The sequence below is a fragment of the Rhea pennata genome, chromosome 8, assembly GCF_028389875.1.
Source record: "Rhea pennata isolate bPtePen1 chromosome 8, bPtePen1.pri, whole genome shotgun sequence".
Classification (NCBI taxonomy): domain Eukaryota; kingdom Metazoa; phylum Chordata; class Aves; order Rheiformes; family Rheidae; genus Rhea; species Rhea pennata.
Window position 1 is genome coordinate 32,596,689 of NC_084670.1, and position 14,345 is coordinate 32,611,033.

The 14,345-nt window shown below is 43.9% G+C and overlaps 1 protein-coding gene across 7 annotated transcripts in view; it reads left to right on the forward strand.

Moving 5' to 3' along the window:
• SMG7 (SMG7 nonsense mediated mRNA decay factor) overlaps nucleotides 1–13,693 on the forward strand; it is a 50,291-nt gene extending 36,598 nt beyond the window's left edge. For 6 of the 7 annotated variants that reach the window (XM_062581041.1, XM_062581040.1, XM_062581043.1 and 3 more), the window contains 9 exons: nucleotides 1,988–2,132; nucleotides 3,325–3,716; nucleotides 4,477–4,842; nucleotides 6,546–6,695; nucleotides 8,407–8,487; nucleotides 9,088–9,247; nucleotides 10,643–10,813; nucleotides 10,904–11,049; nucleotides 11,560–13,693. In XM_062581041.1, the coding sequence (XP_062437025.1) occupies nucleotides 1,988–2,132; nucleotides 3,325–3,716; nucleotides 4,477–4,842; nucleotides 6,546–6,695; nucleotides 8,407–8,487; nucleotides 9,088–9,247; nucleotides 10,643–10,813; nucleotides 10,904–11,049; nucleotides 11,560–11,673 (1,725 nt within the window). In that variant the 3' untranslated portion in view covers nucleotides 11,674–13,693. The remainder of the gene's footprint in view (nucleotides 1–1,987; nucleotides 2,133–3,324; nucleotides 3,717–4,476; nucleotides 4,843–6,545; nucleotides 6,696–8,406; nucleotides 8,488–9,087; nucleotides 9,248–10,642; nucleotides 10,814–10,903; nucleotides 11,050–11,559) is intronic. The other variant, XM_062581046.1, reaches the window with a different exon arrangement.
• Nucleotides 13,694–14,345: the final 652 nt, after the last annotated feature.

Sequence of the window (14,345 nt, forward strand, 5' to 3'; positions counted from 1 at the left end):
TCCCACCCTGTTAGGGTGTGTGTTTTGCACAAGTAGTGGTCTGCTAGTGCTCTGCTTTGGCCTTCCTTGACAATTTAAACTTTATCTACTCCATAGCTCATCACTTTGAAGGTTCTAAATGCTGCAAATGTTGCAGGTTTTTTTTAAGTTAATGTTAGAGAAGTGATTAGTGCTGTTCCACAAATAAAGTGTAATACGTGCCTGCTCAGGCAGGTTCACAAAAGTTTGGCATAAATTGATTCTCTGCTCTCTAGGGAAGAGATCTTAGGTGTGATGAAAGGTAAAATGCAAAATTGCTTAAGATAAAGTACCCTTAAGTGGCCACTGTGGTGAAATGCTGTTTTTCCCAGGTGCCAGATGAGAACCCTCAAGATCACAATCAATCCTTTCAGGCAACTCCCAGTTGCCTACCCAGTGGGTGTAGGTTAAAGGGTTTGTGCCACTGTAACATTTAAAGTTTTCTCCAGACTTTATTGTTCAGATGTTCCGACTGTGCTTCACAGAATATTTATGCAGTGCAGAGGTAATGATGAAATGGCAACATTTTGATTGGTAACTTCAAGCCCTGGTAACACATTTATGTTATAGTAAAGGCCAGTAGTATTCTAAAACTTAGTCTCAGACTATTTCTTTCTTTTTAGCTTATGCCACACTATGATGGATAGAGGAAAGCTAGTAGTTCCAGTTAACTTATTCTCCAAGCTCTCTAGCAAAAGCTAGAGAAGTAAGGCTTTGGTAGTGTTGATATTTTTGAAGTGATGTCAAGCAGAGAGAGGGCAAGCAGTTTAAATTGGGTGGTTAATTGGGTTAATCAACTTTAATTATTTAGCTTTTAAAAATTATCTCTGAATCATGTAGAAGGTCTTTTGGAAGCTGCCTTTGGAAATGTTTTATTGCAATGTTGTTTATAAGGGACTAGACTCTCCATGTCTCAAAGTCCCCTTGCGAGAAGAGTGTCTTTGAATTCTATGATGCTTCTGTAAAATGATGCATAACTCTGTGTGCATTAAAAAATGGACAGTGAATAGAAGTATAGTGAAGAATAGTGAATAGAAGAGAACTGGAATGAGAGGGGAAGCAGGGGCTGCTGCATCATTCATGGTTCCTGGCATCAGCCATAGCCTGTGGATGGAATTTCCTCTTGCCTTTTCCTAGTGGCAGATCAAAAATACACCCCAAACTCCCTGTCTGACAACCTACCTTTTTAATGAAACAAAAAATAAACTACACTTCCATAATTTCTAAATGGGGAATTCAGAATTATTCAAGAAAGAAAAAAGTTTGAATGCATCTACTCCTTTACCACTGTATTTTACAAGAAAGGACCTGCCCTCTAAGTCCTTTCAATCTAATGTCTTTAAATGTTGAAATAAACCCTGCACGGTCGTCTTCTATTATTTATTAGTATTATTTTTTTGAACCCTGATAAAACCCCTTTCTTTCAATCACCTTTGAGGCTTGGCTTCAGGTCTGCTCCCTGGGTCCTTTTTGTATTGCCCAGGTTCCTTGCTTGCTGTCTTTTTCCTGCCTGCTTCATCTTGCGTTCCAGGCAGTTCTGCTGAGCTGAACAGAAAGGGAAAGTAGTCTTCCCCTCTGTCTTCCTCTCCAGGAAGACCCAGACTGCAGCAGAATCAGGTAAACATTACGTTACGTTCTTCTTTCTGCCTTTAACTGGTGCAGCTCCTTTAACAGAACATACAGGAGTTACATGGTAAACTGCAACACTTCTGCTGTTTGTCATATGTGCTCTTGGTTGAAAGAATTTCATAATATGCAGGGGGCTGTGCATATATTACAGCACTAAGATTAGGTTGGAGTTCCCTAGGAAGAACTTGGTGTATTTTGTTTGTTTTTTAAGGTGCTGCAGGTAAGTAAGAAAAAGAAACCAATCTCTCAAACACTTCGAGAGTTCATTTTTGGCTTGAGAAGTGATGTGGATAATCGCAGAAAAAATTATCTGAGTTCGTGCTGCTTTCTTTTGGATTAGGTGAAATCCCAGACCGAGATGAGGAAGACTCCAGTGTCTGAAGCCAGGAAAACGCCTGTAACTCAGACTCCGAGTCAGGCCAGCAGTTCCCAGTTCATCCCCATCCATCACCCAGGAGCCTTCCCTCCCCTGCCGAGCCGGCCAGGTATTTTGTTTTGTGTTCTTCTAAAGTGTGATTTCCTGCTGACTGTGAAGAAAACTCTACAGTGGAAGTTATTGCAGTCTCTCAGGGCAGTAGCTGTTTCAGTGAACACAATTCTCATGTTAAGTATCTTACTGAGTAGTAAAGAAGGGGCATAGCAGAATTTGAACAAGACAGGTAAGATTCCTAGTATTTTGGAATCAAGGGTTGTCGTGAAGTCTGCCACCTTGCTTCTCAAATGATGGGTACAAGATCAAGGAGCCTCACAGCAGGCAGTTTTGTAGCTATTTGAACCATGACAAACTCTTCTGCTAGCTCAGAGTAAGCATTCTCTGTGTGTGGTACTCTGTAATAAAAGATCAGGCATACCGCTTTCCTCTTTAAAGCTCAGTTTCTTTTGTAGTGGTGCTCATGTTTTAAGCTGTAATTTGTGGTGGTGGTGGTTGTTCCACTGTGTGTTCCACTTTGTTACGAAGTGCCCCTGTCATACCTTGTTCTCTGTCTTTGTGCGCTGCATAGCTGGAAGCTGTATTTTCCCTAAGAGTCACTGCAGCTGCTATGTATGATTGCTCAATATGAGACAGAGGGACCTCTTCCCTGTCCCAAAGTCAAAATAAGATCTAGCCTGCAGAAAAAAGTATTAGAGCTTGCCTTCCAAACCTGGCTTCACAATGTGAACTGCAGGAAGGGAATTGAGCTTGCAGATACGAGGATTGTTTGCTTACCATTATTCTGCCTAAATTAATCCTAAGACTAGTGATCCTTTGGGAAGAGGCAGTAGACTTATTGATTGCTTCTCTCTCTGGTGCTACAGAAGTATAGTGTCTGAAAATGTGATTGAGGGGGTGGGAACTTCAGGAGTACTGCATCAAAAATCCGAGACTTCTGAAGGGAAAAGGTGGTGATAAAGTGGGGAGGATCTCCTGACTCTGAGATACTGATCTGCTGACTGTTACCAATGGCTGGATTATTGCAAGAAAACTCAGGACTGATCTCTGAATTCCCCTGTGATCGTAGCTATGTACTTGCAAAGGTGAAAGACAACGTCTTGCGTTTATGCACACTGTGCTTAGTATTTTCTGTCCTGGTGTTTTTAAAGGTGAAAAGTGGAGGGAGAAAAAGCAGAACACTGCTTTGTCTGTGGAGCCATTTGAGGCAGGAATTGTGAGTAAAGGCTTGTTTTCATCTTTTAAAGGATTCCCACCGCCGACGTACGTTGTCCCCCCACCTGTGGCTTTCTCCATGAGCACGGGATACACTTTCCCAGGTGGCGTTTCTGTCCCAGGAACCTTCCTCCAGCCCACAGCTCACTCACCTGCAGGAAACCAGGTGCAAGCTGGGAAGCAGTCCCACATTCCTTATAGCCAGCAGCGGCCCTCTGGACCAGGGCCCATGACCCAGGGACCTCAGCAAACACCACCTCCTTCCCAGCAACCCCTCTCATCGTTACCAGCTCAGGCAACAGCACAGTCTGCGAGCCAGTTGCAGGTGCAAGCGCTGGCCCAGCAGCAGCAGCAGCAACAGTCCCCTACAAAAGCTGTGCAGGGCCTAGGGAAGAGCCCGCCGCACCACTCTGGATTCCAGCAGGTAAGCTTGAATGACATGATGTGCTAAATTTTACTGAAAATTCATCACAATATTCAAGACTTACGTTCTTGAATAACCTTTTAAAAACCCTCCCATTATGTACCTTACTATGGAATTTTAATCTGGGAGCTCTGGGGCAGATTTGAAAAAGAGTAGGAGTTTAGTGGGTATGAGCTTATGATCCTGTAGCTAGGAGGAAGGTGCCTACTGGAAAGGGAGGTGGGTTTCCACTTTCTGCATATTTGTTTGTAGGCAAAGTGTGTAGTTGATGTTTCTCATCAGTTGTTTCTGTTACAGGCCTTTCTAGGTGTGATTTCTTGTTTGAGTAATGAGGATTGAATTCGAATTTTCGCTCACGCTTTGCCTTTCTTTTTTGGCTATGTGGGTTTCTCTGTTGGTTCCCTTTACCCTCACACCTACTAGTTTCATGCTTGCATCGTGCTTGAGAAAATCTTCCTCTGCGAATGATCAGAAGGGAGGTGGTGAGACCCATCTGTTTGGGGTAGCGAAATACTGGTTCAGTACCTTAGTCAAGGTGTGGAAATCCTTAGTAAAGGTGGATTAGAGTGAAGATAGTGCTCAAGCACTGGCATAGAGCTTGAGTAGGGAGTAGTATTACGTACCCATCAAGACTGTGAGTTTTAGTGAGTAACAGAGCAAATCAGAGCACCTATACCTAATCAGCCAGAATATCAATTTGAATGAAGTTGGGCATTCAGTTAACATTAATTGTTCCTACCTGCTGACATCTCTGCTTCAGTACCCCCAGACAGACTCATCGAAGCAGCTCTGGAACCCTCCTCAAGTCCAAGGCTCGCTGGGGAAGATCATGCCTGTAAAGCAGTCCTATTACCTTCAGGCCCAGGACCCTCTAAAATTATTTGAACAGTCATTACAGCCTCCTGTGATGCAACAGCAGCCTCTGGAGAAAAAAATGAAGCCTTTTCCAATGGAGCCATATAACCAGAACCCCTCAGAAGTCAAGGTGCCAGAGTATTACTGGGACTCTTCCTACAGCATGGCTGATAACAGAGTGATGGCACAGCAGTCTAGCATGGACCGCAGGGGAAAACGGCAAGGAGTCTTCCGCCCAGAACAGGATGCTGTCTCCAGGATGGCCTTTGAGGTAAGGATCTGTGTTAGAAATGGTGAAAATCAGCGAGGCTGCAATATTCCTGGCAGCTTAGTGGTTTCCTCAGTTTAGGCATACCCTGTAGCTTGAAGTGGATCAATGCGAGCCACCCTCTGGCAGTTTATTTACTAGGGAATTGGGTATTGGACTGCTCTCTGGAAACCATTAAATGATATTCCAGCAACTCCAGTACTCGATTTGCCACTTCAGTTGATTTGTTTGTGATCAGGCTCCAGAAAACTTAGTTTCAAGTAGATGCAAGGCATATGCAGCATAGATGTGACAGTGGTCTACGGTGAAAAACCTTGGGGAAGGCCAAAAATCCGAATCCCTCTGTAGTGAGTCTCTCTCCTCTTGTGGAAGACACCCTGGCAGGTGGGGCAGCATGGCAGTTGACAGTGTTAGTGAAAATTCTTATCTAGTAACTAAATTGCAGGTTTGGGGTTTTGTCAGTTGTTACCCTTTAACCTTTACCCTTTTGAACTTGTAGTGCCCATATAATATTTTGTGTGTTGAATGGCTGAGGCTGCAATAGTTGGACTGAAGCTAGAAATCAAGGGTAGTAGGAAGAGTCTTGTCCTCTCCTCCTTTTTTTCCTCCTTCCCTTGCAGATCCCCCCCAGGCAGCCGCAGAACTTGCCTACCCTGCTTCCTTAGGTCTCGGCTGCACTAGTGGTGTGCTTTGCTTCTATTCGTGCAGTTGTGCTTCACGCTGCTGTTTACAAAACCTGCAGTCTGCTGTTTGTTAACAGTCCCGGAGCTGTCTGGGAGTGCTTTTGGTGATATTTATAAGAAAAGTTAAACAGAGGCCTTTTAAAATCTGTGCTCAGCTATGCCTCTGTATATGCACTCAGGATTTTTAAAAGGTCAGCTGAGCTCCCTTAGCTTATCCTGCAGGGAGAAAAGCCAGTCAGTGTGCAGGAGACTGCCTCTACCCTGCTGTCAGGCTGTGGTTTTTAGATGGAGTCGGGGTCACAATCCCGTTCTTGTGCCTCAAAGGGAAGTTTTACCCTGTGGCAAGCACAGTGCAGCGTGCACGGAGGCTGTGCCCGTGATACTTCTGGTTTAGGCATTTCCCGCAGCACACAGATGGACAGGTTTGACCAGCCCATGCCAAGGTACAGCAGGGGTTTTTATGCCCAGTGATCTGGGTCAGTTGGACCTTAGACTAAGGGCCCCTAGCAGTGGAAGTGAGTCTTACAGGTTTTAAACTGCACAAAAGAGGAGGGAAAATGCAAACATGATTTCAGTTGTAAGGTAAATCACTCACAGTTCTGCTATGGGAGAATAATTTGGTTGGTTTTTTCCCTCCAGATAAATTCACATTTGTCCTTGCCTTTAATGGGAAAACAGATCCAGTGTTTGGCATTGGTGCAGAGGGAAACATTTAATTAACTAATTTCCAATCGTTTTGACAGTATCATTGCCTTGACAGAAGGATGCAGTGATCCTCCCAGTATGTGTTAGGCCGTGTGGCTGGATCGCTGTTCTGCTCAGCGTTTTCTCTCCGTGTGCCTCTTCTCATTTCAGTTGCTCTGCTTTCTCACCTTGCATGCTGCCTTCTTACTTTGTTGCAATCGCCTGCCTTTCTCTTGCTGCCTTCTCCTGTCCCGCTTGGGCTTAGTCTCGCTCCACGCCTGTTCTTGCTCTTCACCTTTCTGCTTTCTGTTGTCTCACGGTGCTCATTTCTGTCACTAGGACCCCAAGAGCTCCCCTCTGCTTCCTCCGGACCTGTTAAAGAGTCTGGCTGCCTTGGAGGAGGAGGAAGAGCTGATTTTCTCTAATCCTCCTGATCTTTACCCAGCTCTGCTGGGGCCTCTCGCCTCTCTTCCTGGACGAAGCCTCTTTGTATGTATTTGACTTAATACTGCTGCTTCTCACTCTAACTGGCATCTTTCTCCTGTGAAATTTGTGAGAAATGTGACATTCCTTTCTCCTCCCCATCCCTCCTCTCCGCTTCTCGCCCGCCACCGTTGAGTATTCTCCATGGGAGAGGTCAGGCAAGCCGAAGGCTCTGGGTTACTGGGGAGATGACTTTGCCTATGGCATGCAAAAACGTATGGCTTTTGGGCCAAATCCAGGCCTTTTCCCTTCCTCAGAAGTCAGAACAACTGCTTTGCAAATGCAGTCCCCAGGGAAGCCAGGGATGCTTCGTTCACCAGACTTGGTCTTCTGCAGCTGTAGGGCTTGGAAATAAGGCTGAGGGTGTGCGTGATGGAAGGTTCAGGTGTGGCAGCTGTCAGACTGGAACTGTGCACTTTTTTTAATCTGCCCAGAAGAATTATATAAAGGTGGCAGGAAACTACCCTTTTAAATGCAGAAGAGATTGCAGAAAAGCAGAGTGATTTTTAAAAGGAAATTGTAAGTGATGGGCCAAATAATTGGAAGCTTTTTTAGAAATACAGTGAATTTTGACAGACTGAGAAATAATTTTTTACTTTTATGGGTTAAAACCTTCCAAGCTCACTAACCAGAGGGCCTTTGAGCTGCTTAATTTATTAATTACTTCTAAAAATACAGTGTACCTTTCTAGTATGGCTACAAGCATGTTCATTACATGTTAGTATTTCAGATCTGTAGTAGTAAAAAGGCAGTTACTTGTGACTGTGCTTGATCTCTGGTTAATAAGTCTCCTCTTCAGTTATTTTACATGTATTTCCAAGTAGCCTATAGCATTTCTGACACCCAGTCCCGTCTCATTAGATTCCTGCACTAAGAAACTAAAACGTGCTTCCCCAGCATCTTCCTTTGAAGCTCTCGCAGTCGCTGTCTGCGGACAAATGGAAGGAAATACTTCTCTGTGCCAGCGGTGCAGCTATGGAGAGCGTGAACGTGGCATGTCCTTTAAAGTGTGCTTTCAAAGTACAGAGTTGTCACTTTGCAGTTCTAACCGGCTAGGAGCTACTTACCAGGCAAACAAGGCTATTTGTCCTGGGCTCGCAGGATCAAAGCAAAGATGTGCTCGATATTAAGATAATGCTGAAAGGAATCTAGGTCAGGCTTTTGTTACTTGGATGAATAAATTTAGAAATATCTGACATGGTGAGCTAGTGTGAATGCAAGAAGGACTTTTTTTGGAACTGATCAGATGTGAGGTTGTCCTCTGAGCACAGGAAAGGATCCTGCCTTGTTTGTACCAGGTTTTGCACAGCCATAGGGTTGGTTGGGTTTTTATTTTATTTTGTTTTTTGTTGGTAAGCATGTCCCCTCTAAGCATATCAGACTGTCGCAGCGGTCAAAGGCCGAGTATCACACTTGAGATCTGAAGTGCTGTTCTGTCAATACAGTTGTCAGCTGTATTTTTTAAAGATAATGATTACAGTTAGTAGGGAAATTAATGATTTTCTTCATTTGTTAGCTTGTTTTCGAATCCTCCAAGATACTGAAGCTAAAATATGGGAAAGATTTTTGTTTTGTTTTTATTTTGTTTTTTTCCCCTCTCTTCCCCATCTTACTTTCAATGTTACAAAGAACCGCTAGAGAGTTTTTCGTAGCACACTTTATTCCTGTTCGCTACACTGGATACTGACTGCTCTTTTTACCTTTTTTGTTTTTGAAGAAGTCCTTGCTGGAAAAACCATCAGAATTGATGTCTCAGTCATCATCTTTCCTGTCCCTCAGTGGCTTTTCCCTTAATCAGGTATGTAAGGATCAAAATCTGCAGCCTTTTGCCATTAAATTAGGTTGCGTGTTAGAAGTCTGGGCATATCCTTTAGCTCAAATTAATGGCAAACTTAAAAGAAATCCAAGCTCCTAATTTTAGTTCTTACCAGCAAGATGCATCTTACCTTTTTTGAAAATTAGTGTTTTTTTCCCCAATTTCATCCCATATTATAATTCTCCTGAAATACTGTTGAATCTTGCTGAGTTCATGTGCAGCTTTCTCTTAGGTATTTCTCGAAGTTATGGTTAGTGTAGGTCTCTTATTTTAATTGTTTTGTTCCTAAGCAATGAAATACTCATTCCCTTCCAAAGAGTTGAGCATAGCCGTGGCCCAGTTCTGTGAGCATTGTGAATTTAAAGGTCTTATGAAGGCTTTGCTGTCCAGCTAGGAGAAACTTGTCCTGATGCATAATGTGATGGACTTTATATGAAATAAAAACTTCAAAGGAGGAGGAGGAACGGGGGAGTAAAAAGGGAGTCAGTAAAGCATTTTGATTCATAATTCTTTTTTCTCTGTACAGTATTAGTGTTGCAAATAAATCTGATACTGAAATTCTCTTGAATTTATTTTTGGCAGGAAAGATACCCAAATAACAGCATGTTCAATGAGGTCTATGGGAAAAACATGAATACCAGCACAAAAACAGAAGTCACCCCTTCAGTCGCCCATCAGGAGACTTCACTCTATTCTCTCTTTGAAGGGACTCCGTGGTCTCCATCCCTTCCAGCCAGCTCAGGTAATCTTGGTATGATTTCTGTTGTGTGCAGTGACTTAAGAGGATTTGAGATAATTCTGAACCTGCTGCAAGTTAAATGTAATTGGAAATTAAAAAATATCTGCTTAACAAAGTACAAGGGACTCTGGGTTTTTTAATCTATCCTCAGAAATATGAGGGGATTCTGTAATTATTATAGCGTAAGAATCTAAATTGTAATTTAAGTAGCTGAGCAGGATAAAAGTTTTAGGAGGTGTTAAATCCTGAAATCTCTTTAGCTTGGATTCCCAACAAGCACTTGGGAGTAGAGCTTTAATAACTCAAAAATCTCTATGCTTTCAGTCTTGTTCAGTCAAAGCAGGAAAGACTGGATTTCATGATGTGGATTTTTCAAAGAGGAGAAAAAATGGATGACTAGAGTGTGTTGAGGAAAATCTGAAAGCTTTTGTTCCTTTAGTGCAGGTCACAAAGCAAACCAGCTTTTCCTTTACTAATTTTCTTTAAAGATATAAAGCATATTATAGTTACGTCATGCTTTTATGCTAACTATAAATACAGAAGAGAGTGAGGGGAGGGAAAGAATCAACTGCAGCTAAGAAATGAGTATATTTAAAATAGCATCTTCTACAGTGAGTTTCTTGGTCATAGTGAGATTTGTGCCACCAGCTAGAGGTAATCATTGTGGGTGAAATGGAAGGAGCTGCAAAGTACTTCTGTTCTGCTATGATTTGTGGCACTAGATGCTTCCAGCTTTCTCTCACTTCTCCTCATTTAAGACCACAGTGTCCTGCCACGCTCTATTTTCTTTAGACATTGATCTGTCCTGCCTGTGGGTAAGCTTTTCCATGCTTGCTCCTCTCCTTTGCTCAATATTTAGTGCTGGTCTGAACTGCTTTCAGACTTTGAGTATAAAACGTGTGTTCACAGGCTTAACAGTTTGAATTGTCAGCTTGCAAACTCCTTGAGGTTGGAAGTCGTTTTTATAGATTTGTCAAGCTGGGAGACGGAATGTGTGTGGTGGTGGGTTGGTTTTTCTTTTTTCTTTTTTTCTCTTTTCTTTCTTTTCTTCTCTCTTTTTTTTTTGTTAAGTTTGAGAAAAGTCATTCAGGATTGAAATGTGGAGAAAGCTCACTTTGTTGGCTAGCCAACCTTCTTGGGGTTTCCTGAAAGAATTTGGTTCTGGTAAACACGTGTGCATTACACACAGCCATTCTGTTCTTCTATGATGTGAAAAACTTTTCACTCAGAATTTAGGCATTTTACGTTACACTCGTGTAATGGAGAGCGTATAAAAACTGACCTTGAGTATTGAGAAAACTGAGTGATGGCAGGATTGGCAGGAGCACTACAAAGTGCAGAATGAGGAGAGTTCTACCATTTCTTTTGACCTTTTTGCTCTTACCTTGTAACCACTAGATCATTCGACACCAGCCAGCCAGTCTCCTCACTCCTCCAACCCCAGCAGCTTGCCAAGCTCCCCTCCGACCCATAACCACAATTCTGTTCCCTTCTCCAACTTTGGACCTATTGGGACTCCAGATAACAGAGACAGGAGAATTGCAGACCGCTGGAAAACTGATAAGCCAGGCAAGTGCTGGATTCCAGGCTTGCATGAAGCCAGCTGTTGGCATTTATTTTGCTAAGTTCATTTCAGCTTATCTCTTTTTCCTGTTTTAGCAATGGGAGGATTCGGTCTGGACTATCTCCCAGCAACATCGTCTTCAGAGAACAGCTGGCACCAGTCCAGCACTCCCAGTGGCACCTGGGCAGCCCAGGGTCCCCCTATGGAGGACTCCTCAGCTGTGCTCATGGAGAGCCTGAAGGTATATTTAACTGGAAGCTGTGCTTGGAAATGGGTGCTGATCTATGGGGCTGGAAGGTGGAGTGATGGGCTTTAGGCAGAGTACATCACTGTGTTCTGCGCATCAGAGTTCAGTGGCAGAAATCAAAGATTTTTCTTGCAGATTCACTTACACAGGCAGTGTGGGAGGTGTGACCAGTGCTGGAAGATGTCACAGTTTTTCAGTTCTTGCTGCTCTGGAATGTTTTGTGGAACAGGATTAGGTTGGCAGAACTGGAAGAAATAAAAATTTTGCTTTGACTGATCTAAAATTAGTAATTGCTAACGTAGGATCCATCTTTATGGTAATGAGGATTTTGAAGGATCTTAAAGGAGAACCTTTCTTTAGAAGGCATTGATGTCTGGATAGCTTTTATGATAAGCAAAGTGTGAGTATTGAAGGGAAGTGGGGGGGAAACAGTCTCTACTTTCTCATCTGTAAGAAGGTAGCTGTCTTGAGCAAGAAGGTGCTAGTGTGACTGTTTGTTTTTAGTCCATCTGGTCCAGTTCCATGATGCATCCTGGCCCTTCAGCCCTGGAGCAGCTGTTAATGCAGCAGAAGCAGAAGCAGCAACGTGGACAAGGCACCATGAACCCGCCGCATTGAAAATGAGGTGGCAACCCTTGCAAACGAAGGCTCCATAAACCATGGCATGTTGGGTTTGCAGGACTGGCCCACACAGTCCTGTGCAGGTGGCAGCCCTCTCTTCTGTTCGTTGCTGTCAGGAGGGCGTAAGTGCTCCACCAACCCACTGAGTGTGCACAAAATGTCTGCAGCGCGAGAAAGCAACATCAGGAACTCTCCCACCCCTGGGCCCTCTGGAGGGAGAGAGGAACTGCTGTTTGTCTCACTCAGTAACCCGATATCACCGCCTCTCACCTTCTCCATCGTGCATGTCCCCAGCCACATGGGAAGTAAAAGCTGAGAATGAAGGGCAGATGGGAGAAGCCAATGAGAACTTCTCAATCCTTTTCCTCTCTTTGGGGAGATAAAATAGGAATCCATTAATGATTGCTTTGCTGACTGAGAATGTAGTTGAAATTACTCCTAAACATCTTTATTATTACTATCTCAGTAGTAAGATCACACTGAATTCTTCCGTACACAGATGTGCTTTGTAGTCAGTGTGTAGCAATGAAAGCCCCAGTTGCTGCTCTGGTCAGAGGTAGGTGGTGGCAAAGTGAGGCTCTATCTCCTGGGCTAGCGAAGGAGCTTCATGAAGGAGAATCTGGCACTTGACACCACTTCACCTTTCACTCAAAGGCTTTGGCCAGCCCCTGCGTGGGTTAGAGACTCTAGTGTGAAATGCCCTCCTCTCAGTAGGTGTTTGAGCTATAAATCGGTGACATGGGGCATTGAAGCACTCTGCTGGACAAGCAAGTTAACTGCTATGGGGTTTTAAATTAATGTTTGATTCCTGTACATTTTACTGTAGCATAGTGGCTAGCCCCACAAAGGGGAGGCTAGTCTGTGCATTCACAGCCTGACTCATTTTAATAGGTAGGTAGAAAGCTTTCAATGTTTTTTTTTTTCTTTCTTTCTCTCCCCATCATCCCATCTTTGCTGGGCGCTAGTAGTTTTATTACCAACGTGCAACACCTTGCAGAAAGTAATCAGGGGTCCAGCAAGACTGAGTAAGGAAGACAGTCAGCCTGGACAGTGTGGAGGGTACAACCCCCCCAAAGGCACACACCAGCTCTGCAGACAACCCCCCTCCCCCAAACACACACACAGCTGCAGCCCCCAACTTTCAGTTCCAGAATGAAATTCAGAGCACCGTGGACACACGTGTGTAACCTACACACGGAAGAGAGCATAGTGCTGTTCGTACATGAAAAGGTGCAGAAGGGAAAATGAAATCTTTGCTATTTATTAGGGGGAAGGAAGACTGGAAGCTTCATTAAAAGGACAGCATTTCTGTTGGGTTTCCCAGGAAAGTTACGGAAACAATCTCAATGTCCGTTTGCTGTGTTTAGCAGTAGGGGTTTGTGTGATGATTCAGGAGCTCTGAGCTGGAAAAGAGCTGCAGAGCAAAGCACATGCAGGAGCCTAAGTGACGCTGGAGTCGGGCACCCCCAAAGAATATAAAAAGGGAAGACTGAGACTTAATACCCTTTCTAGGGTATGAGCAGCTCCCCCACATTCTCCAAGCAACATCACTGTTCTTTGTTGCATTTCTGAGATGTATTTCCTTTTAAAAAGTCCAAACAGTGAAGTTCCCACCCAGTAGTAATACGAACCAAACCCCTCTGTACTTCTCTCCAGCCCTCCCAGTTTGTGTATTTGAGCTGTGCACCCAGGCAGCTGCGACATTCCAGTGTTTGAACTGTCACTGATTCTTGCACCCTAGACGAGCTAACCAGGTTCAGCCATCTCACTCCCGGCAGCGCCAGGGTCCCAGCCGCGCCGTTCCACTTGTGCATGAGCGTCCGGTGTTAGGAATGCGTCTGACTCTCGGCTGGGACTCCCCTCCCGCCCTCCGATGCCTGGGGTAGCGAGGCAAGGGGACCCCAACAGAAACTGGTTTGTGTCGTAAGCTTTTTTTTGTGTTTTTTGTCTGTCTGTGCAAGAACTGCAGCTGCTGAAATCAGCTTTGCCTTTAATTAAACCATGTTCTCTCCATCCAGGTCTGTGTGTAGCCTTTATTTCCTGTGTAACTCAACTTCACGTTTAAAAAAAAAACATTATTTTTCTGGAGAAGTCAGAACAAGGTTTGAAACTGATTTTTGTTTGAAATAGAGCTAAATAAATTGCAGAGATTCAGTGCAGTTAATTGAAATGTGGTTTTCTGCTGCCTGTGTATGTGGTTTATATACTGAGCTAAAAATACGGAATAGGAGTTGCTTGCAAAGCTGTTTTTTGGTTGCGGAGTGGATTACTTAAAAGTAGTAGGGCGTAGTCTTTGGGGGTTGGAGGCTGCAGATCCTTCTGCTGTTGACCTGCGTGTTTGTCAGGATGGCACTTCCATCCTGGTTCTTCGCAGCCGTTTCCCAAACGACACGCTCCAGAATTTGTCAAAGGCACGTTAAGGAAGCTATAGACATGTCCTGCTTTTGAAATGTTGGTTTACTTTATCCAGGCAACTCTTCAAAGGAAGCACCTTTTAAAATATGTGTTAGTATTTAGGCTACTGGGGAAGGTGAGGTTCTCCAGAACTTGCATGCTATCACCAGAAGTGGGGAAAATGCTGCACTTAGCCTCTTCAAAGCAAGGAGCTCCCGATGGCATGGATATCTAGCGCGGGCATAGTGACTGTTTACAGCACTCATGCTGAGGAA